Source organism: Microcaecilia unicolor, chromosome 6 (assembly GCF_901765095.1).
Source record: "Microcaecilia unicolor chromosome 6, aMicUni1.1, whole genome shotgun sequence".
Taxonomy (NCBI): Eukaryota; Metazoa; Chordata; class Amphibia; order Gymnophiona; family Siphonopidae; genus Microcaecilia; species Microcaecilia unicolor.
The window spans coordinates 307,024,812-307,040,498 of NC_044036.1; the positions used below are offsets into that span (position 1 = coordinate 307,024,812).

A 15,687-nucleotide genomic window follows, 5' to 3' on the forward strand; every position below is an offset into this window, starting at 1 on the left:
TAGAATAACAAGGTTGTTATCAGCATTGAGATCATGACCAGAACAGCCAAGAACTCTTGGAATTACCCTTTCAGCTGGAGAGACGCTATGGCTGGCAAATTGCACGTTGTTTATGAAACCCCGACTTCTTGTCAAGGTGACTCTTTCAGCGTGGTGCCAGTGAGTCAATCTGTTGTCCCTTGTAGCCACAATATTTGGGATAAACAAAGTTGTGTGCATCACCTCCAAGGCCAGAATGTGCGCCATTAACACAGCTGCAGTCCATGATTTCTGTATAAAAAGGGGCTCTTGTCTGAGGCAAGGGGGCTACTCTGTTGATGTTCCATCCAAGGAGCAGACTGCGCTGAATCTGATTGAACATCTGTGGAACACACTGCCACCTGCTAGAAGTCTGCATTAGGTTGTATGTGTGCCACTTACTTTTGTATAAGTGCTGTGGGCTCAGTTTGACTTTTTTTTTTTTTTTTTACTTGGGAGTCTAGTTAGAGACTTAAATGTGTTTACTCAAAGCTGTTTCTATTATAAGACTTCCTGTGTCTTTATTTGTGCCTTCTTTACACATTATCTTTACTGCTCTTGTAAATAAATGTACAGTATATTTTTATAATACTTGGTTGTGGAGTTAATTTTCTCTATTATTTAGGGTGTAGTGAGCTTGGGTCTAAGGATAAGAGGGAACACATTTGCTTCTGACACTTCATTCACTAAGGATGGTATTACCAGAGACATATTCCTTTTAGAATTTAAACAAAGTGTCAGGTACCACAATAATACTCCAAAAGGGTTGTATCTGTATGCGTTCACAGAATGGAAGTTCCACCGAGATAGATGTATTTCACCCCTCTTTAATGGTTTGTTACAGCACAATTTGTAGGTAACATGAAACATAGGGGTGCTTCATATATATTTTGCACTATTTCTTAACAGTGTAATAGTCTGAAGGCATTGAGCTGTGTCTGCTTATTTCTTTATTAGGTGATCTAATTGTCTTCAGCTTTTGGTATTTCACTGATAAGACCAAGGGAAGAGTGCATTCTTTAGTTTGCTGTTTTTTCATAAAGCAGTGTTCTTTGTATAACATCTGAGAGCAGTGTGGAGCCATAAAAGTAACGGCTTGCTGGCCCACTGTTAGCTAAGCTTTGCTAAGTGTTTTAGTGTCATAGACATGGTAGACGAGATCCTGAATGCAGATCATTATACACACATATTTGTAGGTCTGGAAGTGGCAAATTTTAAAAAAGGACAGTTTGAGTCCCAGTTAGCTAGGGGTAATTGAGAATTAGAGAATACTCAGGCTTTGTTGGCCCAAGCCTAGAGCAATTGCAAGGAAGAACAGAATATACATCAGTCTGACGTCGAAGATAGATAGGCCTTCCTAGAAGTTTTTCCATACACTAGAACATCTGCGCAGTTTAACCCTATCATCTGAGGCTGAGTTAGATGTTATAGCTCCTGCTAGTCTTTTGGTAGAGGTTCAATTAGCACAGGATACCTTGTTTGAAAAATTCAAACAGTATCAGATTACAGATGGCCTATGTTCAATGCGCAGGTATTGTTGTGAGATACAGTGAGCTTATGAAGACATTGTTTAGCAAGAGTCATAAATTACAGCAGTCTGTTGCCCATCAGACATCTCGATTTTGAGATAGAAACTCTGATACAATTACATGGGCAGCTGTCTAAGACCTTGTGAGCAGCAATTGTGCCTTTCCTAATTGGAAAGTGTTAATTTCCACTAATTTTGTCATTTGTCGCACATAGCATGACCCCTTATTTCAAAACATGAATTCCAATTATAATAACAGAAGTGAGAACATACAGCACTTTGGTGAATTGTGTAACTCTATAGTGGGCAAGTGTTGCAAGAGTTGGATTACTGTTCTTTCTGTGCTACAGGCATAGATCTCTAAGAGGTTTCAAAATCAGGTAAAGTACTTGCGCTAATTAAATAGGTCTTTGTTACTGATGGAAAGTCCTATTTTGTATGTTCAGTGTTATATAAGGCTTGTCCTTAGCAGTAGACCAGAGACTATATGAGATGCTCCAGGAACACCCAACCAATAGGTTTGTGCAAGAGGCAGGAAGGTTTGAGAACTTGCATGCACCTTCCTCGGGTAGGGGGGTTTTGAGACTGACAGGAGAGGCTAACATAGTCGGTCCTCCATCTGAGGACCCCAGCACTGAGCCTTCACCCGAGGGTGATGACGTTTCATCAGATGCCAGAGGGAAGCAATTGATATGTCAATCAGTCTCTCCAAAGTTCGGGCACTTTGTAGGCAGAAGGAAGAAAGGACAAAGGTTACACCTGAGGTGGAGTCAGAGTAAGGCTGCGATGAGCCTTTCCTCACCTTCCCCTGAATCCAAGCATGTAATTTGAACCATCATTACTTCTGTAAAGTAAGCTGTTGTTTTATCTTTTCTTTGCCCCTAGAAGAAGGTTCTGGTTTTTCTTTGTTAGGAAGATTTTTAAGGTAGAGAGCCATGTACTTTAGTGTCTTGCCTATTTAAGGAAGTCTCTAGTCTGACTCATAGAACAGGGTTTCCTTGTGTTTCTTAGCTGTGTGTTACCTATTCAGGCATTGTTTCCAGCTACAAAAGGGAACAGATTCCAACTGCATCCTTTTTCACTTGGTTTGCAAGTACTTTTAAAGTCCATTAGAGGGCAGCAGCGCTTCAGGTTTCAGAATCTCAGTTTAGTAGTGGTGAGATACCTGATTGTTTGGTTAAGCACATAAACAGAATATAAAAAGGTATTACCTTATTTGCTACACATTTAATTTAGTTTGTATGACTTTCTCACATGGTGGTTAAACATCTAAGATCAACTAAGATGTCCGAATTCTAGGGTGTATTTACATTAGAATTGTAAGAGAATTTGTGATGTAATTAATTATCTGGTACACCACAGCATTAACTTTGTTAACAAAAGCAGATATATTTCTTTCTTTAAGACTAAGCACATTACTGTCTTTGCATTTGCTGGAAAGAACTCCCCATCCTATAATGTTACAGCATTTACAAAGGAGAGTGATTTATTGCTTGAGTCCTACGGGATTCTTTCAACTTTATATTAAGTCTCCTTCTTTTCTGAGAAACGTTCCAGAGATGTGGCATGAAGGATAGTTTGCCCCCTAGAATGCTTGTAGGAGACAATATATTTTAGGGCTAGTATGCATGCAGACTGCCATTTTTATCTGCTTGGGGAATCTGAATGAATGTGCTCTGTATCATCTGTGTGTTAAATTCTGTATTAGAAGTATTCTTCATGTGTGTACAGTTTTAAAACACCACTAGCTAATATCTATGCAAATCATTCTTTTCCTTGTGTGGCTTTCATCTCAGAGAGAATCATGACCTAGTCTTGACAGCCAAGTTAAGATCAGATAGTAAATGATTTGGGAACTTATAGGCCATTTCTTAAGCTCACATTTATGTTACAGATAAAGACATATAAAAAGAAAAGCAAGACTGCACAATATCATACAGCATCATGAGTTGGGTTATTTAGAATATTCACATCTGATCATGCTTTTCCAGTTAAGCACACTTCGGTATCCTTTACTCTGTCTTTTAGATTCAAGGGATACTAGGGTTGCAATTAATTTATAAAGCATACATATTAAGCCGTCCGAATCCAGCAGGATTCCTTGCTCTAATCTGTGACCAGAGCTGAGTCTCTGTGTCATTCTTTCAGGAATTTTAGAGTTATAGAAGTAATTAGGTATTTCCTATGGTGAACCGCTTTCGAATTAGAAGGCTTTGCCATGATTGCTTTATGGCTTATGTGTGTGCCAGATAGCTGGTCAAACCCTGTCTACTATGTTGCTTCCCATTAGTCTGACAACCATGAAGAACAGACGTGCTTGGTAAAAGATGTTTGTGTATAATGTATTAAATGTGGAATTCAAGCAGTGAGCCTGGTCATTTTTTTGAATTGGTTCTGTGTGAACTAAATGTGACTCATAGTCCTTATGGGTGTGCAGGTTGAAGAATAACAAAAGTGCTGTGCCTAATGTAATACCACCAGCGAAGGTTCAAACTAATCTCTCTCGAACACGATACCGGATGTGACAGCCGGTTTGGGTAGGCAGTTCTGAAGAATTTGTTTGGTGTCTAGAATCCAACTCTACCCTCCTAGGCCCAATTTTCTTCAGTTCTAGGCTGCACCTTCACAACTAGTGTGTAAATAGTTTCAGATTAATTGGCTTTGAGACCTCAACGTTTCAATTCCCTATTGCCCTAGCGTTGTTGTTTTCAGTGAGCCTGGTAGCTTGGGATTCCCAGATGTGAGAATAGGCCTGCTTGTCCTTGGAGAAAGCAAAGTTGCTGATCCTTAGCAGGTGTTCTCTGAGGACAGCAGGCCAAGTATTCTCACATACCCTCCCCTTGGAGTTGTATTCTTTAGCTTTTTTACATGACTAAGGGACCAATGCTCATGCATTGGGCGGGAAGACACCAGCATGTGTGAGGTGGGATGCTGCTAGAAATTTCTGCAATCATCTTGCTAGTCAGCGTCAACACCAGGCTCCTTCAGATGACATCACCCACATGTGAGAATACTTGGCCTACTGTCCTTGGAGAAGTCTGCTACGGGTGAGTAACTTCACTATATCTAACTACTGGTGTTTGCACGTGTGAGTGGTAATTTTATACACATGTACATGCTAGTTTTTAGAATAGCAACCAAAAACCCTTTTCACTTAGAAAGGCTAATGTTGCTCTGGCAAGGTGGATTTATAGGTATATTATTTGATGAGGCATGAAAAAGCACTTTCTAAAGCAAAGGATATGGGTAGCAATATGTCACAAGGTCAGTGCTGTGCACTACAACAATAGAGATGCTGAGTACCTGAAGTAAATCTGAAGAGACATGAAAGTCAAGGGTAAGGCAAGAAGAGCACATAACCAATCCAGTCAGAAGACTGTGTCCTGCTGAGCACCAGTTGTTTGCTCTCAGTGGTGGGGTTATTTCTAAGTTCCTGGGCATGTATTGGAGAGCGAGGTTCTGCATTTTCAGTTCCTAGTTTAGTCAGAATAGCAGTTAGGGCTGTACCAAGGGCTGTGCAAGCAGTGCTGCTGCACAGGGAATAAGGGAGAGAGGAAATTGCTCCCTATCCATCCCCTCTTCTTGGCCATGGTGCACTAGGCAGGGCTGGGGTGCCAGGGGCCATGTCATACAGGGCATGATTTCAGCTTGGTAGGGTCTTGTTGGCAACGTCCTTCTTTACATGTGTCTTTAGACTTCCTACTCTCCTATGTTTTGCAGTCCAACTCATAATAAATAATGCCTCCTTTATTGTAGAATGATCCATTTCGCGCCCCCCCCCCCCCCCCCCGAGCTTCTCCCTAAGCTTCCATATGAGCCTGGTGAAAAGGCATACTTTTGGACAAAGTTCCGGTTTAACAGCACCCTCCAAAAAATGGGCAGTATTTGTTCTCCAAGCTTCTATGCATTGAAATCCATAGCTTCTGTTCCTATAATGTGTATGGACTTCATTCAGTTGTCCTGCATGCAGGTGGATTGGTTGGAAATAATTTTCTTCTGACTCCCCCCCCCCCCCCCCAAAAAAAAAAAAAAAATTTCAACCTCACCTTCCCTCATGATTCATGTCCACATTCTCTTTAGCTGTACCTACACCCTGTAGTCCTCTGACCTCTGTGGGTTTGATGGAATTACAGAGAGGGAGCAAGATTGCTAGGATGTGAATTTTTGTTACACACTAGTATATACCCTCCATGCCAGAATGCCCATCATTGATGCCTCTCCCCATGGTCTTTGTTGACATTTTGACTCAGCTTGGTATGCCAGTTGGATCTGGAGTCAGTGGATTCCCTCAGAGGCAATTGGTACCTTTTCAGGGATGCCTGTATGATGCAGTGGAAGGGGACGGAAGTGGCAGCATGGTTCAGACATCCCCTCAAACAATAACGTATAGCACAAAGAACATTGTAAATAGAAAAAAGAAAAGTCTGCTTAGTCACAAGTGTCTAAATCAAATTGGTCTTTGCATCTCTTCCACCACTTGGTCTGCTTCCTGTCCATGCTCTCCCAGCTCTGGCTCAAGAGGAGGATGTCTGTGGGTGAAGGCCAAATTATTCAGCATTCAGCTGGCTATAAGGATGTTGTTCATACTTAGGAGGTGTGGATGGTGGTGGGTGTGAAGGAAGAAGGTAAAAGCTTTTCTGTTATGCTTCCGGGCATGTGATTAGCTCTTGAACAGTACAGAAGTTCTTTCTATTGTAGCTCTTTCCTGGCAGTGGGCCCTGTTGTACTGTTACTTAACTCCCATATGAAGCCCCCAGAGTGAAGTAATCAGCCATATTCTTTGTGTGGGAGAAAGAGGTAAAGAATGAGTCAAGCACTGCTGAGTTGGGAGGCTGCTCTTGGCTAGGAATCCCCCAGCAGTTGGTTGTGTGTTGTGGGAGCAGAGTGAGAGACTTCTGTAGAGAAAAAAGGGCAGTGTTGAGATTTGGTTTGGGAGCTAGTAGATTACTGAGAAGCCATTCACTGGTGATCTGGCTAGTTTCAAATGTGTCATGTATTCTCACAAACCCGCCTTCCTCCCCTTTGGAGTTGTTGTTTCTTTGCTTATTTTTACGCTTTTTGATTAAACTGAGGTAGCATGCTCGGACGGCGGGCGAGAAGTTGTCCGCGCATGCATGGTGCGCGCGATTCGCGCACCAGAACTCTCTGGCAAAACCTTTTGTTTATTTTGCTTTCAAAATTTCTGATTCCTGGGCCGCCGCGGACGTCGACCCACATGTGAGAACAATCAGCCTGCTGTTCTCGGAGAATACCTGCTACAAGTAAGTATCTTCGCTGCACATCCTGATGGAAGGTGCTCAGAAATTGAGCAATGCAGAGTGAGGTGGCTGACTTGCTGAATCCAACTGTGGCCACCAATGTTCACTAGAACATGCATGTGGCCAAAAAGACAAGGGCTGTAGTAATCTTCAGTTGCATTAATGTGGATTTTCCCCACTGTGTGGCCAACTGCAGCTGAAGGTTGTGCTGCTGGTTGTGTGGAGAATGGTCTGCTTGTCAAAATGGACCCTCCCAATGCAAATTTCCGATCCCTGGACCTTGGGATTCTTCTTTCTGACCCTCCTTTATGGTCTCTGCTGTCTGAGAACTAACATATAGAGAAACCAGTCATTTTGGGCACTCATTCTGTAGCAAGAGTGGAGGAGGAGTAGCCTAATGGTTATTATTATTATTATTTATTATTTGTTACATTTGTATCCCACATTTTCCCACCTTTTGCAGGCTCAGTGTGGCTTACATATAACCGTTAACTGTGTTAGCCGATTGCGGTTTGAACAAATACATAGTATGAATGAATACAAAATGATATTGTGGTATAATGAGGTATATGTATGGTAGGAAACAGTTGGGGGAACTTAGAGAGGGAAAGGAGGAAGAAGAGTCAGAATGTCCGTTGCAGTCTTTGGTTATGTTGTGTAGCAAGTGACCGGTATTTTTATGTCGGGTCATTGGGGTATGCTCTTCTGAACAGGTCTGTCTTTAGTGCTTTCCGAAAATTTAGGTGGTTGAGCGTAGTTTTTACTGCTTTTGGCAATGCGTTCCATAGTTGTGCGCTTAGGCAGGAAAAGCTGGTTGCATAGGTGGATTTGTATTTGAGTCCTTTGCTGCTTGGGTAATGGAGGTTTAGATATGATCGTTAGTGCAACGGGCTTTGATCTTAGTGACCTGGGTTCGATTCCCACTGCAGCTCCTTGTGACCTTTATAAGTCTCTGAACTCTCCATTGCTCCAGGTACAAAAAGCCCCCCCCCCCCCCCCCCGCAAACCAAACAAAAAACAAATACTTAGATTGTGAGCCCTCTAGGGACAGAGAAAGTACCTGCATATAATGTGTACAGCATTGCGTACATCTAGTGGCATTATTTAAATGATTAGGAGGAAGACCTTACCACTAGAGCCACTGGCACAAAAAGTGAAACTTTAAAACCAACAAACACAGAAGGGGATCAGTCAGAAATGGGAGAGGAGTGTAGGAAGGGATTTAAAGGATTGAAAAGGAAAGACAGAAGCAAGGGTAATAGAGAGCGACAATCAAGGAAGAGCAAACACAAACACCCCATCAACCATCGGGTCAAAACAAATTCATAGGGATTTGTGTGTAGCTTATACCAGATGAAAAGGCCAACATTTAAATTTGGTCCTCCTAAAATACATAAAGCATACATAGTCTGAATAAATGTGCCCTAAAAATGCTGACTCCATAGATGTGCAAAAGCATATGTCAACGGCTACACATGTAAGTGGCACATTTGCTGTAACTGGTACTTACACCTATATGTTATTTTATACATATGCAAGTCCACTACTTACACATTACATATAAAATTGGCATGCAGGTTTTCTAAAACAACTCCATATTGTCAGAACCTCTATTTATCTATGTGGGACTTTTATTTATTTATTTTTTTAAGACGAGAAGAACAATTGAACAACTGAGTTGTGGATGGACAGACTTAATAGGCCGTATGGTCTTTCTGCCATCATGTTCTGTGTTTCTGTTTGCTAGTAGATTTTCCCCTTATAACCAGCAGATGTCCCTCAATCACAATAAATCTGGGGTACTCTAGCCTCGTTATCCAGAGCTGCTTTGAGTCTGAAAGAGCCTCATTAAATTGTTCAGCACCTTTTACTCTAAAAAGAGGGTCTCTACACCATGAGCTATGTAAAATTTCTAAAGTACATGTAACAAGTAGAAATGCTCAATTTGCATTTCTTAAAAGGTTTTTTTTCTTGAGTAACTTAGACTTTCACTGGTAGTCACTAATACAAGGTCACACCAGTGTTAACAGTATCAAAAGATAGATGATCTTTAGTGGCATCATTATTACTATTATGAGTTGATTAACACATACCAGATGTACACAGTGCTATCCAGAGACCTAATAAGAGACACCACTCCTTGGAGCTTGCAGTGTTGTCAAGACAGATGGAAGAGAGACAGTGTAAAAGAAATAGAGGGGGCATCATAGACACATCATAAAGTAACTGGGTATCATTGAAAATGTGTTAATCTGCTGTCAACTCTGAGAGATGTCCGACAGCTGCTTACAGAATTTCAGCTATGGTCACTTAAAAACTGAATGATGTAGGTATGAAGTCTTATGTCTGTCAATATTGTTTTTGTATTATTTTTCCTTGATGTTGTTCATTTTATATTGTTTGAGTTTTAATTGATCGTGTTTATTTTATGTTGTTTACTAGCCGTTGAGCCCGTAAAAACGGGCTGGTATTGGGGTTTTCCTTCCTTCCCCCCCCCCCGCGTGAGAAACGGGCTGGTATTGGGGTTTTCCTTCCTTCCCCCTCCCCACCCCCCGCGTGAGGTCGCCACCACTACCGTTCCCCCCCCCCCCCCGGAGTCGCCGCCGCCATCCCTCCACCCGGCCCGGGCCCTCTCTCTCTGTCCGCTACTAAACTTACACATCCATTCGCCGGAACGCAGCATACACATCAGCTGAGCTGCCGTCGGCCCTTCCTTCTCTGCCTGTGTCCCGCCCTCCTGTGATGTAACGTCAGCGAGGGCGGGACACAGGCAGGGAAGGAAGGCCGACGGCAGCTCAGCTGATGTGCGTGCTGCGTTCCGGCGAATGGATGTGTAAGTTTAGTAGCGGAGAGAGGGCCCGGGCCGGGTGTGTGTGTGTGTGTGTGTGGGGGGGGGGTAACGGTAGCGGCGACCTCGGGCGGGTGGGGGGGAGCGGTATCAACCTCGGCGGCGCAGTTTCCCTCTCTGTCCCGCCCTCGTCATCACGTATTGACGCGGGGGCGGGACAGAGAGGGAAGTCTCTACTGCGCATTTGCGAGTGAGTTGGTCACTTGCCGTTTATATGTTTGATTATGGGTGTCATATTGTAAACTACCTAGTACCATGGATACAGCAGTATAGAAACTATGGAAATTTAAAAAAAAATACAAATTAAGTTTGCAAATTGACATCAGCAAGACGGTTTACAATAAAAAGTATGTAAAGGGTTTGCAATGAAATTAAGACAGAAAAGATGGAAGTAATAGAAGGGAATTACAATGCAATGTTGAAGAGATGGGAGGGAGAGGTATGTGTTTGAAATAAAGACTGCCACAGGTAAGTGTATTTTATAACCACTCCTGGTGCATAGAGTCCTCGATACGGTTCTAGAGTGAGTTTATACTGTTGTATTTGAATAGATGGAGATATTTTGGCCAATGATTTGATTGATGACAGAGTGGTTGCTACTTTAGTCCGAGGCTTTTTTCTCCATCTTTGGTATATTATCAGTTGTGTCTCCTTTGAGTACATTGTGTGACTTATAGCATTGGTAATAAGAGGTTTCTTTTTTTTTTTTTTTGGTTTTGCTGGATTATTTCTTACTAAATTACCGCCGTGTTTATATAGGGAGAAGTATGTGCCATGTGCCCTTCTGTCTCGGCTGTGATTCATTAGATACACAAAGTGACAAATCTAGTTTTTGAAAAATGTATTAAAAATATATGCTTTCATGGATTTGTGGAGGGAAACCTTGCAGTTTTCTACCTGATCCCTTCAAGCTGGCACTAGTGTGTGCGTTAGGGCAGGTGCAAATGCCGACACTGAAATATTTTGGTCTACGTGTATAGTCCTCTTATAAAAGGGGGAGCAATAATGTAGATATTGAACTTGCCCTAACCACACCCTATCCATGCCCACAACATGCCTCCTTAGAACTTGTACATGATGTGGCCCTCCATGTGTAAATATCAGCTCTCTAAAATTGCTATTTGCACATGTAGCCATTTTACATGTGTAAAAGCTGCTAGGTACACATGGCAGTGCATTTAAATTAAGGTCCATAATCTCTACATTAACCGTTAGGGGCACTTTCAACAATTTGGGGGAAAGACAGCTGTGCTGTTAGCACAGACAAAATGGTTGTTATAGTCCATGTACAGTCGATAACATAGAATGCAGTTCACTGCATCCCTGGATGACTAGCCAACTGACCCAGTATGCTATTCTTATGTTCTTAACACTTGGTAATGATCTCTGCAGTAACTTCTCAAGTAGGAATTTCTGCATTAGGAAATAGTGGTAATGCCTTTACTGAATCTAATGTGCATTCATGCATGTTATTTACTGCATGTCCCATTTTCGGCATGGGGACTTACTGCTAATTCAGTAGCATGTTTTAGTAACTCAATTCCTAGGTATTTAACATGGCTATTAGAGTGCGCAAGGTTATTGTGGTGGCTGTTAGGTGTATAAGAGGCTTTCATCAAACACTAATGCAGCTTAGTAAATAAGCCTCTTAATTGGATTTTCTTATGCGATGCTTACCTATTGTGTTAATAGGTAACTTTGCTATTTAGCCTGGTGATTTCCAAACCTGTCCTGGGGGAACCCCAGCCAGTCAGGTTTTCAGGATATCCACAATGAATATGTATGAGAGAGATTTGCATACCAAGGAGGCAGTGTATGCAAATCAATGTCATGAATATTTATTGTGGATATCCTGAAAACCTGACTGGCCAGGGTTCCCCCAAGACAGGTTTGGGAATCACTGATTTAGTCAGTGCATCCTGCTAATAAGAGGCCCTCTTTACCAAGCTATGGCAAAAGAGGGCCTGCGCTTGCATCAGCGTGTGTTGTTGACACTTGCCAAGGCCCCCTTTTACCACAACGGGTAAAAGGTAGGTCTGTCTTTTTTAAAGAAATGGCCATGCGGCAAATGAAACACTTGCTGCACGGCCATTGGGGGGGGGGGGGAGTTCTTACTGCCAACCATTGAGGAGGCGGTAAGGGCTCCCATGCTAACCTGGCGGTAACCGGGCAGCGCACAGCACTTCCTGATTACTGCCGGATACACACCGGATATGATGGCGTGCTGGGGGTGAGAACTACCGTTGTGCTGTTGCGGCAGCCAGAAGGTACTTCCTTTTTAGTAAGCGATAAGTCCGCATTGGGCTTACCGCCACTTTGTAAAAGGGGCCCAAAGTGCTTTGTTCTTCCAAAAGAAGGAGAGTTTTCAAATTTGATTTGGATACGTATCTTCCTTTTAACTAATTCTTCTATATAAGAAATTTCTTTTGTTACATTTCTTTTTTTTATTTTAGGTCTAGCTTAATGACTGGCGGGGGTAACCATGGTGTAAGTAACCCATGGCTTTTAGAGGAGCCCGAGGAAACCAGAGGATTGGGGTTTGGAGAGATCAGGCAGCAACAACAGCGGATCATAGCAGGTAGTGCAGTTTTTTCAATTCACTGAAAGTCCTGTTGGATTTAGCTGTTGACACAATGAAATGTGCTTTAGTACAAAGGTAGCCACAGTCCTGCAAATTCTTAAGCTTGCCATCTCAGACTGGAAATAAATGGCTTTCTTCTTCAAATGTTCTTTTTTTTTTTTTTCAGTGTAAAAATCATCAAGTTACCTTGCCATTCTTTTTATTAATTTGTTTGTAGATGATCTATCAGTTGTTCCCTAATAATACTATTCTGGTTTCTAAGATATTTTTCTTGGGGCTTTTTTTATAACTTAATTGGACCAGATCTAATTGTATGGTATTGAAGGAAGCTTTAAGATTTTGTTTCTTGTAGGGTCTGATTTAGAGGAATTAATTTAATAAGGTTTGTGAGATGTAATTTTCCTTTAAGTATGTTAACTGTAAACTGTAGCACTATAAATCCTCAAATGAAAGCTACTTTCGGTGGACTTTTGCTTTGGCTTGCTGTATGCTGTATTCAGCAGCTTTTTGGGAAAGTCGGGTCTTGCTTGGGGATGATCTGAGGGAGGTCAGGTCAATGACACTATCAGACCGAACTTGTGAAAGCTCTACATTCAAGCCATAATAACTTATTTGATGTGGCTTAAAGTTCTGTTGTTTTAAAGTTGAAAGGAGAAGGAGGAATAAATCCTCTCTTAACTTGTGAAACGATCCAGCTGTCATTTTCCCTCTGCGTGCAGAATAAGAGAGTGAGCATTTGTCAGCTAGCCCAGCAGTTTGATTGGCTGGCTAATCTTTGGCTTTTCCTAATCCACTCACTACTGCATTATAATTTTCCTTTTTGGTATACCAGTATCCATTGGTGAAACAAGTTGAACACTGATGTTCTGATTAACAAATATAGAGACTGTCCACATGGTATAGCAAGGAGGAAGGGGCCTTAAACAATACGGGATGATTAAACCATTGACACTTTAGCAAATGACAAGCTAAGATACCAGCAAGAGAAAAATTGGAGGAGAACGCTAAGCAGCACAATTAGTTTCCTGCTCCATTTAAACCTGAAACGCCTATGCTTTTTCATCTTTCAAGAGCATCATAGCTTCATTGTAGATGTGAAGCAATGAACTAAATGAAGTGGAAATGTAATTAGGGATACATCTGGGCCCCTGCAGATGGGTGAGGAGATAGATGTCTGTTCCTGGGATGTCTGGGAATAGATCAGACGTAATCATAGATTATAGGAAACAAAAAAAGAAAATGAAGAAAATTGAGGTGTCTGTGAAATAACACATGAGCACCATGTATGCAGTGTTGTGAGCTAAAATAGGACTTGCATTAATCTGTTGATATAAAAATTGGCATTCCAAAATAATGACTCTTAAAATTACTCTGTGTGAGTCTTATTTGAACCTTTTATTCTGGTGCCTTTTGCACCCACAGAGGGACTTTCTGTACTTGCAGAGTCAGAGTTGGGTCATATTGGCCAATTAAAAAGCTTTTTTGGTATCTAAAGATAACTGTATGCCTGCAGTAGCTAGTGGGGCAAAGATTTAATTTGAGCCCGTGATTATTTGTTAAACAAATGCTGTCATGTGTGTTAGATTACTTGATCTAAGCAGAAAAGTATAGCAGATTTGTTGATTTTATGAGACTATGATGCTGGAAAAGGATCAGAACAGAAAAACACTGTTCTCTTTTCAGAGTGAAGCCATATCCAGTGTATGCATGTGGCAGCTTGATTGGAGAAAGTAGGAGCTTTCCCATCTGTTTTCTGCATAAATCTGTCAAAACCTGACCAATTTCAATAAAATTTGGGATATATCTTCCTGAAACAATTTGTAATAAGCCTACGCTCACGCAAGCCACCAAACCAAAATGATTTTGCTACCACCTAGTGATTATCGTCATGATACACGCAGATGCATTTTGCTTTAAACATAAACAGTTAACCATGGTTTTCAATCAGGAAGATCTGATCCTTATTAAAAATTTGTATCTGGGGAAAGATTATGGTTCTTATAGAGTGGTGCAAGAGTTTCCAGAAAAGAGGTGGAAGAGGGTAAACAGAGAATATGTTTAAAAGAAATTGCGAGAAACGGGCTCAACTGATCACCAGTCAGGAAGCGTTAGGGCCTGATCACTTTGCACTAAAAAAAGAAAAATCGCAACAGTTGAAGAACCAGGTAGTGAAGTGACATCATTTAGGTGAGATAGCCGGCATGAGTGTAGACTTACTGCAAATTTATTCAGGTTGATATATCCTAAATTTTATTGAAATTGGTCAGTTCTGACAGTTATGCAGAAAACAAGCATTCTATAGTTTTTGAAATGCAATGAGGCATAAAGCACTTAGACTTCGTATACCCATACTGTCTACAAATGCTATTTTGCGGGAGTGTCAATCGAATCGTGCATAGAGCATATATGACCAAGGCTCAAGTTTTTAAAATGGGGGGTGTGCCAGAGCCTGTCTGCTCAAAATACAAACAGAAGGTGGGTTCGTTCTTTCACTCTCTCTGGGAATGCCCAATGATAAAGGCTTTTTGGATGGCGTCGTTTAGTTATTTGGAAACTTCATTACATTACCAGATATCGATTACTCCCCTGGGGCCCTTCTAGACAAATATGACCTTTTCGCCTTACAAAACAGGGGAGAACAACAATTAATCCGTAAGGCATGCATATTGGGCAAAAGACATGGAAAAGTACATCTCCACCAGACTATTGGCATTGGTGAAATAAACTCCATGATCTCTTGTTGACGGAACGTCGGGGAGTGGGGTCCTCCCCTCGGAGGTGGAAACGTTTCCTCGAAATTTGGGAACCATAAATACAAGCCCTATCCCCGAAGCACGTAGCTTTGTAGTTAACTCTGTTTGAGAGCAGGCTGATTTTTTTTTTGTGGGTACTATAGGGGATGGTGGAAGGCATAGAGGGTTGGTCTGGAAATGGGGAGGAATTGGGGATTGTTTCTTGTGAAAATATTTGGTGGTATCTGTGAAGTTTTATGTACTGTTTCTTCTTCTGCTTGTCATCAATACAAAAATTATTTAAACACAAAAGCACTTAGACTTACAAAGTGGCATGGTAACCTATGAAACTTTGTAAGACTAAATGCTTTGAAAATGAGCCCCAATTTATACATAGGCCTTTATTTTAAAAGCATTTACACATATAGCTCACATACACATGTAAATACTGATTTTAGAAAACCAACATTTCAAGGGAGCATGGTTAAGATGGGGCAAAAATCTATACGAGTATTCCCCATTTCACAAAGAGAATACACATTTATGGGAGAAAATGTCCCCAACACGTCTTGCACTAGCTCAAAGCTTTGGCCAGGGCTTTTACACAGGGGATTAAGGGAGTTGTTATCATTAATCTCATGGTTTTTTTTAAACTTCTGAAATGAAACCAAATTAAAATTATGGCCTCACTACTTGATTAGCAGTAATACATGTAGATTTGT

The 15,687-nt window shown here is 41.4% G+C and overlaps 1 protein-coding gene across 2 annotated transcripts in view; it reads left to right on the top strand.

Moving 5' to 3' along the window:
* Positions 1–15,687, top strand: part of STX8 (syntaxin 8) — a 287,100-nt gene that overhangs the window by 80,785 nt on the left and 190,628 nt on the right. For both annotated transcript variants that reach the window (XM_030208103.1, XM_030208102.1), the window contains exon 5: positions 12,106–12,230. In XM_030208103.1, coding sequence (XP_030063963.1) covers positions 12,106–12,230 — 125 coding nt within the window. The remainder of the gene's footprint in view (positions 1–12,105; positions 12,231–15,687) is intronic.